Raw genomic sequence first — 13,804 nt, 5'->3', positions numbered from 1 at the left:
GTGGTGTGGAATATAAGCTGGGTTTTTATGCCGATGATATCTTATTGCATCTTAGAGACCTGGCGTCCTCTGTCCCAGTGGCAGTGGAAATAGTGGAGCAATATGGGGTCTTTGCTGGCTTTAAAATTAACAAAGGGAAATCCATCCTCTTCACACTGGATCAATAGGCACGCCCTAACCGAACTGAGAATGAAGATTGATGAGGAAAAACTGCGATACCTGGAGATAAATGTCATGAGAATGATGGGGGATCTATATGAGGCAAACTCCCACTCACCCCTCTGTTAACAAGATTATTGGACAACCTGGAGAGGTGGGGCAGACTGACGACCTCATGGCTGGGATGGTTAAACACAGTAAAGATGAACCTTCTCCCCAGAATACTTTATTTATTTCAAATGCTCCCAATTCATATCCCAGACTCATTCTTTTGGGAGGTCATGGGCTGCCTCCTGCAGTTTCTGTGGCAGGGGAAAAAAGCCAGGGTGGCATATGAGGTACTGATACTCCCGAAGGAGAGAGGGGTGTGTGCTTCCTAGACACATACCTCTACTACAAAGCGGTGCAGCTCAGGGTTCTTATTCCACATCAGAGGGAATGGCGGGACTCCCAATGGGTGGATTTGGACAATTTGTACCATAGTCCAGGGACGGTTGGGGGGTTAATCTTTTTACCAAGAGATCGTGTCCGGAGAAGGATCAGGGAACATCCTATTCTAGGAGTAATTTGGAGGAAGGGCCTGGAGATGAGGAGGGTGGCAATGTGGCCCTCCCCGGTGAGCCACATGTGAGTTCCGGGGATGAGGGATTTGATACTAAACCTGGACAGGTAGTTTCAAACATGGTGCAAAGCGGGGTGAACAAGGATTGGCCAGTTGTGGAGGAATGGCTGCTTCATCTCGTTGGTAGACTTGGAGTGAGCTCTGGGAATAGGGAAACTCTGTGTTCTCATACCTTCAACTGAAGGGGGTGATCACGGCGGAGCCCTGGAAGGATTTGATACAGAGGGAGCTTCCCCTGCTGGAGAAGGTCCTGGACTCGAAAAGGGGATGAGAGGCTTAATTTCGTCCTTATATCTGGCACCACTGGAAGTGAGCAGAGGACGCATGGACAAGCTTTGTAGGAAAGGACAAGGACATTTGGGAGTGGAATTGAATGACCACTTGTGGGGCCAGATGTGTCGTAGAGCGTATAGGGTTTCAATTGCATGCCAGTATAAACTCCATTTGAATAAACTACTCCATAGATGGCAATATGACCCAGTGCGGCTCTCGAAGATGTTCCAGGAGGAAGCCCTCTCTGCTGGCATGAATGTCAGGAACGGGCCGACTACTGGCACAAGTGGTGGGGCTGTTAGAGGGTTCAAATGTACTGGGATGAGGTACTTGGATTGATTATGTAACTGGAGGGAATCCCCCGAAGGAAGACACCACTGGTATTATTTGGGCTATAGGGCAGTGAAGGGAATACATTAGCCTCACACGACTAGCACATTTTCTATTATCAGAGGGCAGGGCATGTTTGGCACGGTACAGGAAGAGGTTACTGCTACCGGGAAGAAGGAATGGGTAAATGTCGGAAAAAGTGTATACGTGAGGGAGAGAATTACGGCAGCTATACATGGCAGGGGTGCAGGGGCTGAAACGTAATGGGGAGGAATTCAAGAACAGCTACATGCCAATGGAAACCTGAACTGGAGGTCAAAGGGCTGGTGAAGGGGATGGTAGGAGGGGTGGAGGCGGTGCAAGGTGGTACTTTTATAAATGTGCAAGAACTGTGAGGTTTAAAAGGCACGAGACAATGATGAAATGCCGGATTGTAAATCAGAACGGTTCGGGCGGACCATACTCATTGGAGACTTACTGGAGTCGGGTGGTTGTGACAGCAAGAGTTGTGGGGGAATGGGATTTAAACAGGGGGAACATGTGTTGGGTGTCATTGTTATGTGGACCTCTGTGGCTTGATAATGATACCTGGCAGTACTGTGCATTGTTTTTTTTAAAATGACAATAAAGTTTAATTTGAAAAAAAAGTGTTCCAAGAAGAGTCATGTACAAATCAAATCAAACATTGTTTATCTGCAACTTCACAAAGCAACATGGATTTGTTCTACCCACAAAACTATGGTTCAGAGATTTGTAGCTGCAAAATGTAATGCCCTATCTCCTGCTGTTCTGCGATGCTCTTTATATTCATAATCAATGAATTTCTTCTTCTAGCACCAAATAATAATACGACTTGTTTAGGCAACCAACAAGCATTTGTTCTGTTCACAGTAAGACCACGACTCTGTTGATGCCACTGAATGCACATTCCTACCTATGACTCTTTATCCACAACATTGCAAGCAAGAAGTGTTTAGTCTGGCCACATAGTGGTGGTTCATGGAGTTGCAGCCACTGAATATAATATCCTCCTGCCACCAAAATTAACTTTTTCTGTACAAGCAAACACATATTTGGTCTGGCCACAAAAAGACCACACTCTATGTTACACACATTAAATGCAGTCTCTTGGATAAAATAATTCTCAAATATTTTATTTGCCATTTCACAAGCAATAAGTATTTGGTCTGCCTGCAAAAAGACAACACGCTCCTTTACACGCAATGAATGTAGTGCATTGCCTAAAATACTTCTAAAACGTCGTATTTGCCATTTCACAAGCACCAGATAGTTGGTCTGCCCACATAAATATGATGTGCTGACTTGTTACTATACAAACAATGAATACAATGTCCTGCCTGCTGTTTTATCCAAACGATTCGGCCAACGATTCGGCCTTCATGCAATCCTTGGCCACTTTGATGTTAATGGAATGTCATTATAATAGACGAAATCCAAATGGCACCCTTTCCATTCACTATTAAGAACAGAACGCGTTGCTTGTTCCGAATTTCGGCTACTTGGATCGTGAATTGAGAAAGACAGGCACCTGCATATTCAGAATTTCCCGTCAAGTCGTAGTTGTCAGTCTTAAATCGAACCCCTTGAAGAATGCGAAGCAGACTTTGAGGTTTGCTAAGGCGTCACATAAAGTTTACCACGTGTTCTGCTCGTCTGAAGGGCATTTTCAATCCCTCAACCCGACATGTTTTATTTTTAGCGATTGCATATCTTTCAGGAAGTTTAAGGAGGTTTGACTAGTTCCCAAATCACATTAGGAGGCAGATTAGAGACTGTGCACTGTACCACTTCCAAAATGGCCGCGTGTTCTATTGTGCACATGCGCGATAAAAGTCGGTCTGCAGGAGAGCTCAGCACCTGCTGCTCGTTTTGCGACTGTACCGCACAAGAGGCACTATGGAAGATGTTCACCTGAAAAACAAAGTACTCCTTTTAAAAAGGATGTCATGTACTCCACCGTAATGACACGCATGAGTTGTATAACTTTAAAACTGTAATTGAGAAAGCTTACCATATGTTACGAGATCGACCTCACTGCCAATATCCAAATCAATTTCACAGACAGAAATGAAGGTCTTGTTTTTGTTTTCATTTTTAAACAGGTGATAGATTTATTTTCAGTAGTGAGGTATTAGGAGTAATCTTTTTAGTTTTGATGACACCACAACTAGCATGGCATGCAGACATTAATATGACGACTGCACTTTCCGCGTGCTTGCGTTCAGCATAATGTTAATGTAAACCAGGCAGGCATCACCATGCAACGTTGTACAGGCGTATCTAAATGCGTGGTGGGCTGGCTGGGTACAGCCTATATTTAGGAGAGATGGGCGACAGAACATGCCTTAAAAGGAACGCCGGAACCCTAGCAAGATAGAGAATCATCTCGTTGGAGCTCTGCGTCCCCATAAAGTTGCCCAGCCCCTGGCTCGTGACACTTCTTCCTGACCATGGAACTGCTCAGAGATTTGCAAAATCCTCATTATTTATGGTTGTAGGAGCTTTTACCCACACATGATGGAAAGCTTTTCAAAAGACCGATCATAGTTCGAAAAAGCATGATTGTGCCCATTTAGTTTGTGTATAATAACACACTTCTGTATTTCTGCTCCTGTGTGAGAAAAGCAGCACGCTTAGGGGCCAATTCACACACTTCAATAGGGAACTCGTGTGCATGGTCTGTCTTTGGGTGCAGGAGACCCCCTGCCAGCCTGATTTTGCATATGTGCCAGGTAGGTCCCCAAAACTCACACATTCAGTGGCCCTCTGCAAGATGTTGGCGGAGAGCCAACGCCAGGCCTGATCCACATGGGCACAGGCTGCACAATTGCACTGATGGGCCTCAAAGTGCCTTGAACTGATGTCATTTGTACATTTCTATCTAGTCCTCTTCCAAAAGGGAAACATGTTTTCTTAATTATTTTAATGCTCTTGCACTGCACGAGGGTTTTCATCTGGGACTGTAAAGTCCAGGTGTTGCTCTGTTCAGACTCCTGCCTGTATTGCATTTACCTTGTGCTCAGATGTGGAAAGCAGAGACCAGACAAAAGGGACATAGTAGCAGGGATTGTCGCATCCCTGCCAATGTCAGAGCCAGGTGGACAGAGAAGGTATTCTCCCCCACTTGGGCCCCACCTCTATGCCTGATGCACCCATACTGATTCCTGCAGGGCTGCCACTGTCTCATTGCATTTGTATTCAGATAATTAAGCATGTACACAACAAAATGTGCGGGGCGGGGCACATGGTAGTCCGGAGGCAGGCTGCTGAGAAACCAAAAAGTTGTGAACTCGGTGTCCGGCATGCCTTGTGTGTTGAAGTACTTCCAGGGCAAGCAATCAATGCCTGAATTTGTTCCCCACCTGAGCCCACTCCCTTCTCAGTGCTGCAAACACATGGGGGGATTAAACGTTTAGAAACATGTGGGCAGTTTTGTACTCTATGCATGCATGTGCACATGCAAGAGTTTTCAGGTAGTCTGTGGTGCACGCATGTATGGGCTTGTTCATGTCAGAGGGAGTGTGCGTATGTCTGTGTGTTTAAACACATGCAACTGTGTGTGGGTGTCTGGGCATGTGTATAAGCATGGATTCTACATGTGCATGTGTCTGTGTGGCAGTGGGGGTAGTAATGCTGATATAATGTGAGCTCAGCTTCATGAAAGTGATTTACAGTGACCATTACTGGGATAGGTTGATTGAGGCTCACGTGTAAGGATGATTGTGCTAACAACTTTGTGGGATTGATTTACAGTGATCATTACTGGCGTATATTGATTGAGACTGCAGCTTCATGCATTTGATTTATTGACTGTTAAAGGCATAGCTTGGCTGTGGCTGTAGCCATATACATATGGTACAGTGACCATAACTGGCATAGCTTGAATGTACCATCAGCTTCATACAAAGGATTTACATAGGTCATTACTTGCATTTATTGATTGAGGCTGCAGATTCATGCAAGCGATTTACAGTGGACATTCAAGGCATATATTGGATGTGGCCACAGCTTCATTCACGTTACTTAAAGGGACCATTTTTGGCATAGATTATTGTGGCTGCAGCCTCATGCATGTGATTTAAAGTGCCCATTACTGCCATCGAATGATTGTGGCCTCACCTTCAAGTAAATGATGTACAGTAAACATTCTTGGCATAGATTGATTGTGGGTGCAGCTTCGTGTAAGTCCTTTTAAAGCTGTAAATCACTTGTATGAAGCTGCAACCACAATCTGACAGTAATGGTCACAGTAAATCACTTTCATGACCTGTATAGCTAGATTGTGTCTGAAGCTTTATACAAATATTATAAAATGGTCCCGTGTACTGTTAGTGGCGTGGCATTTATTTGATTTTTTTCATATTAGTCTAAAAGACCAATTGTAAATTTTATGGCAAAGCCCAAGATTATTTTATGCACCCATGCTACACTCAGTCACTCTTGCCATTTTTGGGATATCTTTAGGCACCTCCACTAAAAATATTCACCAGCCGTCACTGATCTTGAATCATTTAGATTCTAGGTGCCCCCTTAGAAGCGGCCCACCACCCAACACCAATACCTTCCTCTGCCACTAATAGCTGCATACATTTCTGCAGAAACAGGAGTGTGCTCTAGGATATGTATGTCACTCACTCAGCTCACCACTATCTCCAAATGACATTATACACATTGAGGAAATATGCAAGGTGTTTATGTCAGAGGAGTGTGTGGGTCATTCTACACAATTACAAAGCTGTATTGCTTCCAAGTGAAATAAACTCTTTAAGAATATGGCCCGTGTAATTCAACCATGTGCAACCCTATAATTTGACTCTCTTACATGTTATGCTATGTTAATGGAAATTATACAGCACACTGTTGCCAGGCACTCTGGCAGATCTGCAAATAAGAGGGAGTGGTGGGTTTATTGGTGGGAGGAGTGGGAGAGTGCAGACATGCCTCAGTTGATGTGTTGGTAATTTCAGTTTGGAAAAACCATTTACTGTGTGCAGGTGGGCTACTATATGTTATGGGTCAGTTGCAATGTGGGTGCTTGAGACTGTATGGGAGGCCTTGTGTGCCTGTGTCGTAGGCATGGATTGACAGTGTTATGATTGTGTGAGTTATTGTAGGAGTGGAGTTTTTGCTGTTTCTTGTCAGCGTGGGTGTGGGGTGTTTTGTTTCACAAATGCGGGTGATATAGTTGTTTGTTGAGTGGTGTGTTTGCAACAGTATGGAGATGTTTAGTAGAATTAGTGGACAAAAGGAGGTTATCCTCGTGGCATAAGGTTGAATTGTTGTCACACAGTTTGTTTGTTGAGTAAATCCAAACCCACTGTAGGGTGGTTGGCGATGTAAGGTGTCACTTTTATTGGTAGGCAAATCTGCTTGGATCACATTACCTGGAAACACTGAGCCAAGAGAAATTCTTTGTGCTGTACCTCTCTGCATCCGAGAGTTGTGCTTCCCTTTGAAAAAGGGTCATGGTTTGGTGAATTACATCAGCAAATCAAAGAGCCATATTTTTAGTACTTTCCTGAAGGTCCGGTCATATTCCCTTGGAGAAGAAGTTCCAAAGTTTTGTTGAGATGTGTTGAAAAGGCTGATTCACCCTATTTCATTTTCAAATATTGTTTGGGTTCAAGACGTATGTAATCTCTAGACCGCAGGGTTGTTTTTGGTCTATAGATGTAGATTACGTCTTGCAGGAATTCTGCTCCTTGACTGTGAATTGCTCTGTGAAAAATGCAAAGTGTTTTGATGGTTGACATGTTGATTACAATTCCCAGTTACATGGTGTAAATGAAGGAATGTATATTTTGCGCAAAATCTTTAAAATGCTTAACAAATAAGTTACATAATCTTTGCTATAATGACTGGAAGTCTACGATCCCCTTTATTGTACATATTGTTTCATGAGTATGGCTTTACGTTGCAAACTGGACCAGCTAAGCATATCATGTTTTTTGCTTCTGTGCAGGATTTTGGAGAAGACAACTCCCTCTATATCACCAAAGTGACAACGATTCACATGGGCAACTACACGTGCCATGCCTATGGATATGAAGATCTTTATCAGACCCACATCCTTCAGGTGAATGGTTAGTAAATGGCACATATGGCACTCTGCTGCAAATCTTGCCTTTTGGCAATTTCAAATGTTAAACGTGTTGACTCCAGCACATACCTGCCACCCTAGCTGTCCTGTTCTGTTCACCTGTATTAAAGCTTATAGATAAGGAAAATATAAAAAAAAACATGCTTAAACTGAATGAATTACCTGAGACTGATAGTGAATTGGTGCAGCATAACGGCTAACCGGCTGAATGTCAGGCATGACGTAGTTTGCCATGGTGTACGTTTATGGTTCTGGTGATTAATAATATCAGTCTGTGCACTCTACCCACTGTTGTTCCGTTAGTGATGCTTTGTATTTTTTGTGTTTACTTAATAACTGACTAATCAAGTTAACTTGAGGTCAGTGGCTACATGGCTACATAGAGACCGATATTCCCCTCTCGAGTTTAGTTTGCCATGGTACAACATAACTGCTAAGGGGCTGCATGCCACCTTTTGACCGTTTGCCATTCCTAACTTTTCATAGAGAGCACACTCGGTGCCAGGTCTTGTAGGAACGCTCAGAGGGACCAGGTGAATACACTTCAGTCACGATAAAGCAGCTATGTTTTCGCAGGGAGTACTTCAAGTGTGAATGACATCTTCTTGCAGTGAGCTGCTTTGGAAGAGGATGGAAAGAACCAAAGGATTTATTCATATGGTTGAATCAAGAGAGAAGAAAAAAAAACGAAACAAATCATGGGGTCCAGGTGCCGCCACATGCACATTGAAGCTGGGCCTGAAAAAGGGATAGGAGCACCCCCTCATCCGCCCCATCCTTCCCCATGGCAGTGGATGAGGACTGTCACTAAATCATATGTATACCCACTGTCTTCCCCTTTAAGAGTTGCTTTGCCGATTAAGTAAATCGGAGCCCTACTGTTGATCTATCCCATCCTAATGAGGCAGCCTGAGCTGGTAAAGATAGCAATAAGCCTTACTGCTCCTCTGAATACAAGCCGGGCAGGGCCCGTGAAGCGTCACTTAGTGCGCCTAGCGCAGGGGTTCACTGTGGAAGTTGTACTCAATGGTGGTTCACTTGGCAGTGGCAGATGTACAGGTATTAAAACCATGATGATTGGTGATATTAAAGAAGGCTTGGTCCATGCACCCACGCAGTCTGCTCTGATTACACTCAGGTGAATGGAACCCCAATCCTTCCACTCCAATAAGCATGCTGCACCAATTTTCGTACACAGATGTGAGTACTCCCACAGAGGGTGGACTCGAAGAAGGGGCGGTGGCATGGATGGCAAGGCAAGAAGAAGCAGAGCGGCAGGTAAAATGGGGAAGGAGGCAGCTGTGAAAGGCAATGGTAGGCAGACCTGGAGGCACAAAAGCATAAAAGGGAGTCATTTTATTTATGTATATATTTAATTTCATATAATGCGCGACTAGCCCTCAGGCCTCAGTATGCACAAAAAAACAGACAAGCCAAAACAACATAAGAAGTGCCAGAACATGCTAGTATTCAAAAGTAATCAAGATCCAGGTGGGCTATGCGGTAGCAGGGCACCCAGTTAGTCATTGCAGTACAACAAATAGGTTTTTATGGCTTTCCTAAAGCTGCTCGGATTAGTAATCTCTTGCAGGAAAGGTGGAAGTTTGTTCCAAATCTCAGTGACATAGTAGTTAAAGCTTGTGCCACCAAAGGTCTTTAGTTTAATGCGTGCTTGCTGAGATCTATTATTCCCGTTGGATCTGTGTGCTGTGGATGCCACAGTTCCATGTACATGAATCGCAAGGTAACCAGGAGCGTATCCAGAACGGCATTTTTGCATTAAAGATAGAATTTTGTGTCAGATTCTATGACGCACAGGGAGCAAATGGAGCTCTCTCCTGGCTTCGAAAATATGTGCCATCCTTCTGAGACCTTCTGCAGATCTGACTACGCCATTCGGTATGGTCAGCAATGATTTCAAATTGGTTTTAGAGGTCCCAGCCAGCAGGCCATTATATTAGTCAATCTTAGTGTTAAATAAAGGCCCGACAAGATAGGCCAAGTTGGTGGAAGAGAGATAAGGCCTCATCTGTTTTATTAACTTAGTTGTGCATGGACAAGAGGATCAAAGGTGTGTGAAATATTTGTTCATGGATAAATTAGAATCCGAAACAACTCCCAAGGTCTTAACAGATGATTCCATCAGAATATTCCAGCCAGCGAGAACAAATTGGCTGGTACCTTTTTTCAGTATTCTCAATCTCTGAGCTGTCTAAACTGAGAGCTGCTCAGTTTTACTGTCATTTAAAGCTAGTGAGTGGACGACCATCCAGGTGTGTACTAGTGAGTACATATGATTGATTGTCCGGGAGTCAATGTCATAATCACCAGTTAATTCAAGAATCAGCTGGGTGTCATCCACACAGTTGGAATATTTTACCCCTACCTCATCCAAGATATCAAACAATAGTCTAATGTGTAGGTTGAAGAGCGCAGGGGATATGCATGATCCCTGTGGAACACTGCATGATACAGAGACTTGTGACGCCTTAAAATCTGCTGCAGACCCCCTTTAGATTATGGCCCTAGAAAGGAACTAATCCAAGCTGTAGCTGGTTGTGTGCAATTGGCAAGTTTGAGAAGTCTTTTTAGCAGTAGTGGATGGTCCACTAGATCGAACGCTGCAGACAGATAGAGTAACATAAGTAACGCAGTGTGACCTCTTTCTACAATTTCTTTGAGACTTCCCCAGGGATCAATCAGTGCATTCCTCTTCCAATGAGATTTAGGATAGTCAGATTGCTGCATTCCAAGAAGACCATGATTCTCCATGTGTTCCAGGAACTGCAGGCAAACCCTCCGTTCCATGACTTTTAACAAAAACGGAACTTTGATTATAGCACTTAGTTGCCCACAAACCCAGGGTCAAGTGCCAAATTATTTAACAAGGGAGTCACCCATACTTTTTTGAGGCACAATAGAAGTGGCAAAAGATGCATTGACTATACGTGTTATCAGTGGGGCAAGGTAGGTAATAGCACCCTTAATAATACTTGCAGGGCAAGCATCACCTTTATAGGTGGTAGACCTGAGGCCTAGGACGATCCTGTGGATATCTGCCTTGATGACTTGACAAAAGTTTAACTAGGGGACAGTAGTGTCAGTACTTCCTGAGACTCTGTTTCCAAGAGATAGCAGCAGCAGATTATCCTAAAAGTCAGTCTGCTGGGATCTAAGGTTTGACGGTGGGTCGTTTTTTGGGAAAAATCACACTTGATGGATTCACACCAGCTGTCACTCAAGTGGTAATTGCTAACATTACGTTTGGTGCCATCAAGCTTTTAGGAATGTTGACCATTTCCTTGGAGCCAGAAGTATGCAGCCTTGGTTTTTCTGCATGGATCCCAATGCAATGCTTGTTCACAAGAACATTTTATTTTTCTATGTAATATGAGGTTGCAGTTAAATCAGTTTTTATTCTTAACTTCTGTTTTGACAGTTCTCATTTTTTCTCGGGCAAGAATCTCAATTACTGTTAAGAAAATCTCCCAAAACTGTTAAACCAATAATTTGGTGTTCACAGAGAGGTCCTGTTCAGATGTAATGGTGAGGTGGTGTCAGCAACTTCTTCCGGAGTGACCCTACTTAAGCTACATACTTATTCAGTAACTATGAGTAACTATGGTGTTGCAGTTAACTCGACAGGGAACATAAGGTGACACAAGGTCAGCAGAGATTAGGAAATGTTCTGGCCATGGATAAATAGTACAAATGAGTGTTAACAGACTCACATTGTGAGAGAGCACCCAATCCAGGATGTTACCTTCCTTGTGTGTAGGAACTTCCATGAGTTGGTCCATGAATTGGTTGCTACCCATTCTTGCAACAATAGAGTTTAAAATCACGTTGTCAAGATAAGGAGGCCAGAGGAGAAAGAGGATAGGAGTGGAAGAAAGAACACCCACGGTATGTTGGGTGGAAGAATCCGGAACACTGATGAGAATAGCAGCAGGAAAGAGGCACAGTGGAAAGGAGGTTCAAAGAGATATCTGGGAGAAAGAGATTTAATACAAGCACTAGGATGTTGTTGCAGGAAAGATTGAAGAGAGGAAGGGGGTTTCAAGAAAACACCATTGAGGGGTTTGAAGATCTGTAATCCCTGATGCCCTAAGTGCAGAATCCACAAAAATGAGTAAGACCCAACATCAAGGGGTCACCCTGGGAGCTCTTAATCCATCGAGCAGCTAACTGCTTAATAGTTCCCATGGTGGAAGACTTCATCAAAGGAACTTTGGTGGTAAACTCCTCAAACAGGCACCCTATAAGTGTATTCCTCCGAGCATGGGCAAATTTACAGTAGAGAGTCCGACAAATCAATGTTATATGCTCTCGGGAAGTAGTCCAAACTACAAGTACAGCATTTCAGAGGAAACACACGATGGAAGCCTAAGTAGCCTCTTTAAGATTCCAGTTTTATGCTTGGAGACAACCCCCAGAGATCTCGAGGCCCACACCTCCGTAGCATAACTGATGATGGGGCAATTTTCCTAGCATGCAGTTTGACCAGTGTACCCACTGAATAGCCTCCTCCCTTGATGGCAAAAGAACATATCACTCCTAGGGCTTGAGCAGAGCGCAATTTAAGTTTGTTTAAGTGAGGAGTGCTCTTTAGTTTATTGTCTAAGACAATCCCAAGATAAACGTACTGAGTTACGATTTCAATTGGGATGCCCCTCAAATTCCAATCAGCTTGTGCTGCTCATTTAGAGTGAGAATCAAACACCATGATCTTAAAATTTGGAGATGTTCACTCTAAGAGAGTTCAGCGCCTAATAGGAATCTAGGTTATCCAGCATAGTTTGGAGTCCCTGAGGGGTAGGATCGAGGATGACAATGTCATCAGCATAGCCCATCCACAACTCTACTTGATCACCAAGTTTAGGTGGAATACATTTCGGATCAGCCAGGGCATTTCCCATGTCAGATAGATGAAGGCAAAATAACAAAGGGCCCAGAATGCAACCTTGCTTGATACCCATATTGGTGTAAATCCACCCCAAAGTACCCCCATTACACTCCAGCGTACCTTGACACGAGTGTCCTCGTGCAGAATTATTATCATTTTTAATAAGCCTGCTGGAATCCCCCAACCGGCTAACTTCCCCCAAAGTCTTGCGCGGTCTACTGTGTTGAATGCAGCACTGTAATCTAGAAATGTTGCATAGGCTAGTCTATAGTGAATCTGCCATGACTGTTGCACGATAGTGATGATAGCAAGGGCATTGACGGAGGTGGAACAGCCCTTTCTAAATCCAGTTTGTACCAAAGGATTATGTTTTTGGCTTCAGTCCAGCTAGTTAATTCATCAAGGAGGACCATTGCAAAGACCTTAGAGGGAACATCTAAAATTGCCAGAAGCTAGTTATTTCTGGGTCGGCATGGGAAACTTTTTTTTAAAGACTGAAACCATGATGCTATCATGCCATAACTTTATTTACAAAAAGATGCTACATGTGGTTCTTCACATAGAGGTTGATGACAATGCCATAGTCATGGGGGGTGAGCCTCCCAGTGATGACAGTTCATCCCCATGATTGCCTCATTCTTTCTCCTCTTGTACTATGTCATACAGGAGGGAAGGGTGGTAGACCTCCATGTGCCTCCTCAATTTAACCAACACCTCTACACTTTCCACGTCCCTTAGCTAATTGACTGGCCACAATAAAAGGTGTAGGTGCCCTGTGCCTAATAACGTAGTGAAGACGGTCCTGCCCAAAGATTGGCAGTGCTGGTGGTGTACAGCAGTAACAGTTTGTCAGGATAGAGCTGCTAACTTGGGCCTGCTGCAGATCCCATATACCATTGCCACTGACATTGATAAGCAGGCTTGACTGGTGGTGTTTTCTTTTCTTTTCTTATTTGTACACAGCATGCCCGATGTCCCCACCATGCTGCACATTGGCCCTGAGAAATGCTAGAGCCCTCTCTTTCCTTCCCTCTCTCCGCTCCTTACCAACACTGTAGGAGACAGTGTTGGCAATCCATTAATTTGGAAGCAGCCTCCTTGGAGGCAGAGGGCCCATTCTTGAAGGAAACGTTCTTGTTCCACTGGTGAACATGCTTCTTTACACCCATTGTCTCTAGGTGACAGCGCTTCCCCTTCTCTTCTACCCCACTCAACCTTCCACCTACCTTGTTTCACTGCAGAAGAGATCAGGATCATCATTGATTGTAGAGTAAAATAGTCCCATATACAAGATAATTTGTGCCGTCTGTGGGATTCCTTCTGTGCCTGACCTTTATTTGATTGGTTTGGATTGTGAGGTCCAGCATAGCCTGGACAAATCTATCTAGCCAGC

At 43.9% G+C, this 13,804-nt stretch overlaps 1 protein-coding gene across 2 annotated transcripts in view; it reads left to right on the top strand.

Annotated features, from left to right (window-relative positions):
• Nucleotides 1–13,804, top strand: part of FSTL4 (follistatin like 4) — a 2,447,383-nt gene that overhangs the window by 2,112,984 nt on the left and 320,595 nt on the right. For both annotated transcript variants that reach the window (XM_069652538.1, XM_069652539.1), the window contains exon 8: nt 7,368–7,488. In XM_069652538.1, coding sequence (XP_069508639.1) covers nt 7,368–7,488 — 121 coding nt within the window. The remainder of the gene's footprint in view (nt 1–7,367; nt 7,489–13,804) is intronic.

Source organism: Ambystoma mexicanum, chromosome 3p, assembly GCF_040938575.1.
Source record: "Ambystoma mexicanum isolate Mex_15411 chromosome 3p, UKY_AmexF1_1, whole genome shotgun sequence".
Lineage (NCBI taxonomy): Eukaryota > Metazoa > Chordata > Amphibia > Caudata > Ambystomatidae > Ambystoma > Ambystoma mexicanum.
The sequence above is the reverse complement of the archived record's forward strand: the minus strand, read 5'-3'. Positions and strand labels throughout refer to the sequence as shown.